General features: G+C 40.3%; 1 protein-coding gene and 1 long non-coding RNA gene across 3 annotated transcripts in view; one reads left to right on the top strand and one right to left on the bottom strand.

The window, feature by feature from the left end:
- Window positions 1-280: 280 nt before the first annotated feature.
- On the bottom strand, window positions 281-6,098 carry LOC144240791 (uncharacterized). The gene is made up of 2 exons (XR_013337855.1): window positions 5,301-6,098; window positions 281-409 (listed from the first exon to the last, which is right to left on the bottom strand). It is a non-coding gene; the product is annotated as an uncharacterized LOC144240791 (long non-coding RNA).
- The window catches only part of TBC1D15 (TBC1 domain family member 15), a 72,580-nt gene continuing 67,408 nt past the window's right edge, over window positions 5,189-10,360 (top strand). For both annotated transcript variants that reach the window (XR_013337854.1, XM_077775194.1), the window contains exon 1: window positions 5,189-5,270. Coding sequence is in view for 1 of the 2 variants with exons in the window: in XM_077775194.1 (XP_077631320.1) it covers window positions 5,241-5,270 (30 nt within the window). In the remaining variant the exon portion in view is untranslated. The remainder of the gene's footprint in view (window positions 5,271-10,360) is intronic.

Below are 10,360 nucleotides of genomic sequence, written 5' to 3'. Positions count from 1 at the left end.
TGAATTACTATCATTCAGAACATTAATATACAGTGAAATATTGGTTTCAAGAGTAGAATGAAGTGATTCATCACTTACTTACAATACCCAGTGTTCATCACAAGTGCCCTCCTTAGTACCCATCATCCATCTAGCTGACTCCCCACCCACCTCTCTCCATCAATCCTCAGTTTGTCTGTCTTTAAAAGTCTTTTACGGTTTGCTTCCCTCTCCCCACCCCCCGCCATTTGTTCAGCTGTTTTGTTTCTTAAATTCCACATATGAGCAAAATCATATGGCATTTATCATTCTCTGACTGATTTATTTCACTTAGCATCGTATACTCTAGCTCCATCCACAGTGTTGCAAATGACAAAGTCAATGCTTCTTTGCAGTGGACATTTTTGTAGTCAAAGCTTAAGTCAGGCACCTGCATAAAAAGAAAAAACAACCTGTCAGGGTTTACAGCACAGAAATAGAATTTCCTCTAAAGCCTCAAGAAAGGAATACAGTCCTGCTGACACCTTGATCTTAGGCCAGTGAGACCTGTGATTGACATCTGATGTGTTGTTGTTTTTTTTTCCAGCAATTAAGTTTGTGGTAATTTGTTACAGCAGCAATAGAAAATTCATGCAATTCCTTTAACCCATTTTCTTTCTTTATTTTTTTTTTTAATGTTTTCATCTTTATTTATTTTTGAAAGAGACAGAAAGAGACAGAGTGAAAGCAGAGTAGGAGCAGAGAGAGAGGGAGACACAGAGTCTGAAACAGTCTCCAGGCCCCAAGCTGTCAACACAGAGCCCAACATGGGGCTCAACCCCACAAATTGTGAGATCATGACCTGAGCTGAAGTCGGACACTTAACCGAATGAGCCACCCAAGTGCCCCTAACCCATTTTCTAACTGGATTATTTTTAAATGTTGAGTTTTGGGAGTTCTTTATAAGGTCTAGGTTTTAGTTCTTTGCTGGATTTGTGGTTTGCAAACATTTTACCCTAGTCTACAGCTAGTTTTATTTTCATCCTTTCCAGTCTTCTGGAGAGCAAAAGTTTTTAATTTTGATAAAGTTCTACTTATCAACTTTTCCTTTATGGATCATAATTTTGATGTCAAGTCTAAGAATTATGCTTCACCATACGTCCTGAATATTTTCCTCTATTTTTCTAATTATTTAAAAGATTGTGGTAAAATACACATAACAATTTACTATTTCAGCCACTTTTTAAGTGTACAATAAGGTGATATTTATTGTAATTAGAAAGTTTTCCTCTGTTCTCTGCATTGCTTGTATCAAATTCCTTTTTTTTTGTTGGTTTGTTCATTTTGGTCCCTGCCTTTCAGCCTAAAGATTTTCTTCAAATGGGTAGTGATTTCTGTTCATATCTAAGGAACTAAAACCAAAAGCTGATTGGAAGTTTTAGGTATACAGGTGGGGTTTGTTGATATTTGGTCTTCACTGTAGGATGATGTGGTTGGTCATCTCAATGGAGATCCCTAACTATTGGTACCTATAGGCCTGATTTCTTCAGCTGGTCAATTTACCCAGAGAGAAGTCCTACAGTCTTTGGCTGTCAGCTCTTTTCATGGTCCTACTTTGTATAGTTAAGCACAAAAACAAAGTTTTTCGTCTGACTGTTCTAAGAGTTCAGGAAAGGTGGAGGTCAGTGAGTTGTGGCAAAGTTGGTAAGTCTTAATAGATGATGTGTGACATGGGATTAGCCCTGAAAGACAAATAGGTTGGCCAGAAACTGAGGTGAGAGGGAATCAAATTGAATGGGTAATTAAATGTCGTAGTTTACAGAGGTGAGTAATCACTTTCAGCTGATAGTGTGGTATAGCTGACTAGGACATATACCAGCAGTGAAGTCTCTAATTTTAGCCATAAAGCAGCTTGTGACTTTGGCAAATCATTAATCTCCTAAGAGACTCAATGTCTTCAAATGAAAACATGAGGAGACTACTGCTAAAGTCTCGGCCAGGTCTAAATTTGCTTTAAGATACTTCCTAAGATTCTTTTACATCAGATGACTTTTTGAGTATAAGTTATAATTAGGGAATGACTATATAGTTTATGGGAGTGAACTTAGGAACTATAAAATTACTCACTCCCATGAAAACAGTAATTATTTTAAGTTATAGGGAACACCATAACTTTATTTATATTAAATTTATATTCATGCTTCTTTTAACAACATGTCCATTTGTTTCATGTAGGTATACTTTGATGTTTTTCTTCTAATATAGTAAAATACTAAAACAAGAAACAAACTACACTGAAATCCTGATCTTGTTTCTTCCCTTTGCATTTAGACAGAGGACATCACTGAAGAAGGAAAATGGTCTCTTTTCTCTTGAATGTAAAGCATAACAGTGCCATTTGTAAATAGAGAATTGAGTTAGTCTGTTAGCCCAGACTTAGTATCTATTGTGGGTCAGGCATTTGTGCCAGGGCTGGTGTTCATAACAAAGAAAAGCATCGTCCACACTTTCTATTAGTTTACAGTGTAGCAGGCAAACAAAGGCAGGTCGGTAAACCAAGTATTTTACAGTGTGATACCATGGGAGTGCAAACATGGGCCCCCTGTAATTGATGTCTGCTTTGGCTTGCCCAGCATCCACTTTCCTTTTTTCCTAGAATGTTTCCTGAATTCTTCTCTGGGAATTACCCTTCCTCTCATTCTCTGCCCTTTGGAGCTGTGGGCATGTGAGTCAAATCTGGCCAATCAAAACATCATATATACTTTGGGCTGCAGTGAGTGGTTTAGGGATGGTCCCAGGACCCAAGCTAAGCCAATCTGCTATTGTTACAAGGAATCTTGGGACACAGCATGGTATTCAGGGAGCAACAGATATTTGACTGTGGTTGGAAAATTGGGTCTGAGTGGGAAGAGTTGGGAAATAAAGCTAAAATGGTAAGCAAGACAAGTTTATGAAGTGCCTTTTCCGTTATGCTGGAGAATTTAGACCTTTTCTTAGAGATGGAAAGCCATTAAGGGATTTTAAGCAGGGAGTTGACTTGATCACATTTATGCTTTGGAAAGGTTAATCTGCTGGGGTTATGAATGACGGATTAGGGGGAAGAAAGTGAATGGATTAAGATGCCACAGTAGTTGTTCAAACAAGTAACCAGAGACCTCAACTGTAGGAGTGGTAGTGGGAATAGGAAGGTGACCCAATGGGGATGTTTGCCATGAGCTCTCTAGAAGACACATCAGAACTGATAGCAACACTTTCCTGGAGAAATTGTGTTCTGGCTGCATCTCTGAGTAAATGGTAGTAAAAGCAAAATGTAAGACTGTGCTTCTTAAAAGTTTAATGTGCCCACAGATCATCTGGAAATCTTGTGAAAATGCAGATTTTGATTCAGTAGCTCTGGGGTGGGACCTGAGATTCTGCATTTCTAACAAGCTTCCAGCTGCTGCAGGTCTGCAGACTACATTTTGAGGAGCAAAGATTTAGGATTTTTTGAGGTATGATGGGCCATTCAAGTAAAAGGGTCCAGCAGGCAGCAGGTGTTGGGCCTAGACTTTAGGAAAGAGTGAGAGAGTTGGGCTGGAGATATTTCAGAGTCATTAGCACATAGGATGTGTGATGTCAGAATATAAAGATAATGGTCTAGGAATAGTGCTTGGAAAAAACTAAAAGAAGCCCAAGGATAGCCCATGGGTAGTGCCAGCATTTATGGGGCATCTAGAGGATGGGGCTTAAAAACACGGAAGTAGCAGATGAAACTAGGATGCCAAGTTTTCAATGAGAAGGCTTTAATTCCCAAATTTATTATATAAATAGTAGCTGCCACTTATTGGGTATTCTATTCTAGGCACTGTACTAAGGGCTTAACCTTTTCTCCAAAAGACAAGGTTTAAGAAAAGTCATATTAAAAAATTCCTCTAACCACACGCCATTACTCTGCACAGGTGGAAAGTTTAACGTGGGTCACTATTAATGATCTGCACACCATACCAAGGATGGTATGAAGGTTCTAGGGGTCTCACTCAGTTCAACACTTTCAGGAAAGGCCTCAAGTCTTCACTCAATGTTGATTATTGCTAATATGCTTACTCCCTCAGCTCATTTATCCCTTGGCAGTGAGCTGCCTTGCTGATTCAATGACAAGCTTAGGCATGGGGTCTCGGCCATGGTTGGAATCTCTGATGCCTCATGGTCAGTCAGCCTCCTTAAGGGAAACTATACATCTATTCCTTTGAAAGTCTTGACACCTTCATCACAAGATTCTTGATATTCACAGAACTTTCAACCCTCTTTTTCTCTTATTCCCTTTGGTTGACACTTACTCGCCTAACCTCACAAGTCTCTAACCTCTCTTCAGAGTCTGGAGAGAGAAGTGTCTCCTACCTCAGTGGGTACAGGTGTTTTGATACAAGGGGACCATTTATTCTGCCCTGGGGCAAGGAAAGTCCCAGAGCTATCAGGAGTAGTACCTAATCATCCTGTGGCATTTCCCCTGCCGCACCCCCCGCATTCTTTTACAGCACTGAGAACAAAACAATGAACATCTTAATATCTCAACAAATCGTCGTAACACACAAGTACTGTCCCATGAGAGCCCTACAACCACTCCATGGGTAACTCTTATTCTACATCCTGAAGCTTGGATGAGTTTAGAAACTTGTGTCAAGTGACACAGCTATCAACTGTGGAGGAACTATGAGGTATGTGATTTCGATTTTAGAGCAACAAGGGTGTGGTATTATCGCAATTCCTATCAAAATACCTTACTCAGAAGGTCATATGTGAGTCACAGTGAGCAGACCCAAATCCAGAAACTTCACATACAGAAGGGGAATGTGCCCGTGTGTGGGATTGCTTCAACCTTCGCCACAGTCCTACTATCCCGGTTTTCAGATGAGAAACAGAAGCTGAAGGTGTGACCTACTCATGGCCACAAAGCCAGGGCCACGTTTGTTGGTTCCCAATATGTGTTCTTCCCATCATACCAAACAGAAGGGGCTTGTGAGTGGCAAACCCACTGCAAAAACACTTCAATTTAGGCTCCCTTCTTGGAAAAATAAATTGGCACATGCGCGGAACGCACCAGAGACCCCGCCCCAGCGGCCTCTGAGATCTACTCAGTACGCCTGCGTCAGGCTGTTCCTCCCACCCGCCCCTTGGCTCGGCGCGGTTCCCGCCACTCTCCGCCCCTTTCCCGCCCGGATATCAGCCTAGTTTTGGCGGATGTTGTTGTGAATCCGAGAGACACGTGAGGCTCTGCTACGTCATCACCAGCACGCGAAGGAAAAATGGCGGCGGCGGGGGTTGTGAGCGGGAAGGTAAGTAACGGCCGCGGCGAACGCCCCTACTTCTCTCTGGGATGGCGTGCTTTGTTGCTTGGAGGCCGGTCGGGGAGGGACGCGAAGGCCATTCTGTATCTGGAACAGCGTGTGGCGGGTGTAAGAGGAGAGGACTTGGTCGTGTCAGCTGTTTTCTCGAGCTTGCCGGCTCAGTCCGTGAATTAGAGACCGGCTCCGGCTCCAGGGCCAGCTAGGCCTCGGCTCTGTTCTCCCCTGCACTGCTCCGGAGCAGGGGGCCGTTTATTTGTATTGTCTAAGGAACGGGTAGTTGCGTCGTTCCTTTCTTTTTTTGTGGCTCACGTTTTTCCTGACTCTGTATTTTTTTAAATCTACTCTTCTGACTCCAGCATTTTTTTTTTTTTTTTTTTTTGGTCTTCCTTTGAGGCGTTAATCTAACTTGCTCCTGTCTTTCTCTACTTCACTCTGGGGAAGGCATCTGTGTCCCCTTCGGATGGAGCTGAAAACAGGTGCTGTGCAGCTGGGCGCTTAGAAGAGAAAAGTGTGTTGGATTCATTTGACCAGGCTGCCGCGTTGGCTGGTGGTTGTGAGCAGCAGGGTACGTTTCCTCTCAGGGAGCAGGAGATTTACACCATCCCACGCATGTCTACGAAGGCGTTAGTTAAGGTGTTTATTTCCTAGGCGCCTCTACGGTGTTCTCGTGAAAGTATCTGTCATGCTGCCGTAACCCCCTCCTGGTGCGTTAGGAACAGGATTAGGTGCGGAGGAGATTTCGTTGTATAGGGCATATACACGTTCCGAGGGCACATTTTAAAGCCTGTTATTTAGGACTGTCAGGACATGCCACAGGCAGCATTTCCCACTGCGGGAGTATTTCGTAAACAGTTGGGTCTGGTGATGACTCATCGAACACTAAAGACGACGTATTTACTTGTCGCCGATAGCTTCCTATGTTCCTTGAGTTTCAGTCATTTTCTCTATGCTGCTCCTTTGCATTTTGAATTATTTTGCCCATTTTGAATTATTTGGCAGCGTTTGTGGTTTGGTGTATGCACTACTAGGCTTGGCAGAACGGCACAGTTGGTCTTGGTTTTACTGTTACTTTGAAGTGTGACCTTGGGAAACTAAGCGTGCGTGACTTCTCCGTCCTTCCTATTTTTTATTTCCAGAATAGTGGTGGTGCCACTTATCGTTGCATAGGAAGTGTTTAGGATTACATGAAATAAAAAAGCATTGAGACAGATTTCATGCTTCTGCATATTGGCTGTTTTAAATGGTAGATTGGTCGTACTTTTTGGATTATTCATGCTCTTTGATTACTGTGTTAGTTTTTAAGTCTTCATGGTGGATGCTGATTTTCTATTTGACTCATTACATATTTGAAAGTTATCCTCCTTAATTTTCTGTTTGGGCTGATCCAGTCTAGGTCTTTTCAAGAAGGGATCCTTTCTGTTTGAACTACACTTCCTTCTTTCAGGTGTGGATTGATTTTGAGAGAAACCTTGAGGTGAAGAAACCCAGTTGTGAAATGTAAGGCTTTTTTCATCCTTTCCTTCCAGCCACTCTCTTTCATAATATGACTTAAAGTTAGTCTTTTATTTCATAACTCTACTTCATCACCTCATTTTTCTCATTGCAAATTGACACCCATTACCATCATTCCATCTAAACCATTTTTCAATGCCAAAAACTGCCCCTCTCCAAACCATGAGAGACTCTTGAATGCTGACAAAAACTGAGGACTGATGGATGTGGGGGGAGGGGGGGATGGGCATGGAGGAGGACACTTGTGGGGATGAGCACTGAGTGTTATGTGGAAACTAATTTGACAATAAACTATTAAAAAAAAAAAGAAATAAATAAAACATTAAAAAATTTAAAAAAAAAACAAAACTGCCCCTCTCCTAAATAATACTGTCATGACCAGCAGAACCCACTTATTCGTCCCTCAGTAAGTTCGGATCTAGTTTAATGGTATCATTGTTCATGGGTTACATGTGAAACAAACTTGGAGACATCCTTTTCAATAACAACAATTAATCAAGAACCAAGTCTTACCAGTTTAAAGAGATTTCTGAAATTTCTGCATCCTCTTCATTCTCTGTGCTTAGTTGTTTTAAACAGTCTGCCTCTAGTCTTGAGTTCTTAGCTGATTTTTCTCCTTGTTTGCAGTTTCTTTGCCCACAATCCCCTCTACACTACCACTGGAGGTTTTCTTTTCTAATGTACAAATCTGAATGTACCAAGCTGATCGTTTCTAGCTTTAAAAAAACAAAATCTTTTTTTAAACATTTATTCATTTTTGAGAGACAGAGGGAACTGTCAGCACAGAGCCCAACATGGGATTTGAACCCACGAACCGTGAGATCGTGACCAGAAATGAAGTTGGATGCTTAACTGAGTCACCCAGGCGCCCCCCCCCTTTTTTTTTAATTTAAAAAACTTTAACGAATAAAACCTTTGCCCCGTCCTCATTAAAGTAATACTGAAGGCTGCTTAACATGGCATAAAAGGCCATGTTCCCAGGCACCTAAGCTGTCAGCACAGAGCCTGAAGCCTGCTTTGGATTCTGTGTCTCCCTCTCTTTCTGCCCCTCTGCTGCTTATGCTCTGTCTCTCTGTCAAAAATAAACGTTAACAACAACAACAACAAAAAGGCCATGTTCCCTTCCTGGCTTTCTGCTTCCCTTCTTTCCAGTCTTGTTCCTTTGGAAAGGGAACACACGTGTGTGCGTATTTAAGAGAGTGAGTGTATATATGTATATGTGTATTTTTATGTGTATTTCTTTATTCCCACACCCCTCTTTTCCCCCAACAAACCTTTCTAGCTTAGAAACCTCGGGCAGTGGATATTAACCAAGATTCATAGGAACCACAGGTGGTACTTAAAAAAATACAGATACTGGACCAAAGCCCAGCTTTATTGAATTAGAATTTCTCACTGTTGAGATGTAGGATGTGGACTGACTTCTAACAGTTCTGTTCTGCTTCTTTGTACTTTGAGTGTAGGAAGTGATAGAGGAAGTTAATCTTTGTCATATGGAGAGGCATTAACCATTAAGAGTTTGGATTCTAGACCCAAACCAGTTTCAGAAACTAACTTCATACTTACTAGTGATTTCAGTCAAATTACATAACCTTTCTGTGCTTCAGTCTCTTCGTTTGTAATATGGGATGATATAGTACCTACTCTGCTGGATTGTGAGGAGAACAAAGTTTGGCACATGGTAGATGCTGTGTGTTATTTGTAATCTCAGTTTCTCTGCAAGTCATTGTTTGGGTTATGGCAGAATCTTAAAGGTTTATAATACGGGTTTTGATATGGGCATAAGCTTCATTTTTGAAGTTAGCTCTTGTTCTAAATCTCATTGTTACTTTAGAAATTGAAAAATACATGTTTTAGAAATCATGTAGTTTTGATGAATGAAAAATCATCACAGTAGGACAGTGGTTAAGGAGATGGAGCCTGATTGGGTTCAAACCCTGGCTCCAGTGCTTTATGGCTGTGTTACCTTGGGTAGATTTCTTAACTTCCCTGTGCCCGTTTTTCTCATTTGTAAATGAGGGATAATACTATTTCCATTGTGGAATTATAGTTATAAAATTATAAAAATTATAAAAATGGTTAATATTTGCAAAGCATTTAGAATAGTTCCTGGTGTCAAGTAAGTACTGTTAGCTGCTGTTATACTATAGTTAAAGAAAATCTTTCAGACTCTTTAAAAATTACAAAGTTATTATTGGTTAGGATATAATTGAATGTTGATTTCTGCTGCCATTTTCCGCAAAGATTTAAGCAATATATTTAAGTAAAATGAATTAGAAAAAGAAGGTAAAAGGGAAGTAAATAAGGATAAGAAAGGTAAATGGAACTGGAAGTACTACGATTATTAAATAAACTGTATGCTGGAATGGGCCACGATTGGATGATAGATCCCTGGTAAAATAAAACCAAAAGCAAAACCCCAGAAAAGTAGTTTCTAAAGGTAGAGCATAGAAAAGAGTCTCCTGTAGGTTCTTTTTACTATATAATATAATGTATGTACTTAAATGGCATATTGTATCCTTTTGGTAAGAAAAAAGGACCCTATAATACCCCTAGTATGCTGATGGTTTTATACCAGTGGGTAGTTCAGTAAATACAGGGTATCAATTTGATGTCTTCTGGTCTCTGATAATTTGACTAGATCCAAGGGTATATGATACATATATTGCATATATATTTTAGCTGAGCTTTTGAAAGTGGGTTGGAGTGTGATTATAAACCCTGATAGTTCTTAAGAGTTCAGTTATTATTAATTATTATTATTATTTTTACTACCTGTAGGTAAGTTTTAACGTCAACCAAATAAGGAAAGTGACTTTTCTTTTATGAGTATCGAGGGAAGAAAGAGGGACACTGCATGTAAAGACCATCCTGTATCTTCTATAACTGATGGACAGAATTGAATTAATGGAATGAGTTGAATTTATCTATCACAGAGAAGGCGGGAGAAAGAAGATAGCCTGAAATAATTTTTGGCTTTAGACCCACTTCCCTGATTGTTAAGGTTTACTTTCATTTATTCAGCAAATGTTTATTAAGCACCTGATTTGTTCCAGGCACTATATTAGGTATTGGCGATATATCAGATATCCCCTTACCTTCTATCTTGTAGACTTCAGTTCTTTAGAAGAATATTCACTAGCACCCATCCCTTTATCTTGTCTAAATAAATGCAAAATGAATTGCAGGTCCTTGAAGGAGGTGCTATTTTTAGTATATGTATTCTGAAGACCAGCAAACTGGCTAACCATTAGGGCAGGACCTGAAATGTTTCAGCTGCCTAGATTCTGGCACAAAGCACATCTTTGATGAGTAGAAACAAGCAAGAAGGTAGAGAAAATGATTGGGGACTAGAGTGGGAGAGATGGATTACTAAGACTACTCTTCTTTTGGCGTTAAAAAGTCTTATTTTAGTACATTTGGGTTTCACTCGGTTTCTACTGTGATTGTTTCAGAATTTAGTTCTGTTGAAAATAACTTCAGGAGCACCTGGGTGGCTCTGTCGGTTGAGTGTCTGACTCTTGGTTTTGGCTCAGGTCATGATCCTAGGGTCGAGCCCTACATTG

Source organism: Crocuta crocuta, unplaced genomic scaffold (genome assembly GCF_008692635.1).
Source record: "Crocuta crocuta isolate KB4526 unplaced genomic scaffold, BGI_CrCroc_1.0 scaffold97, whole genome shotgun sequence".
Classification (NCBI taxonomy): domain Eukaryota; kingdom Metazoa; phylum Chordata; class Mammalia; order Carnivora; family Hyaenidae; genus Crocuta; species Crocuta crocuta.
This window is presented reverse-complemented; position numbering and strand designations above follow the sequence as displayed.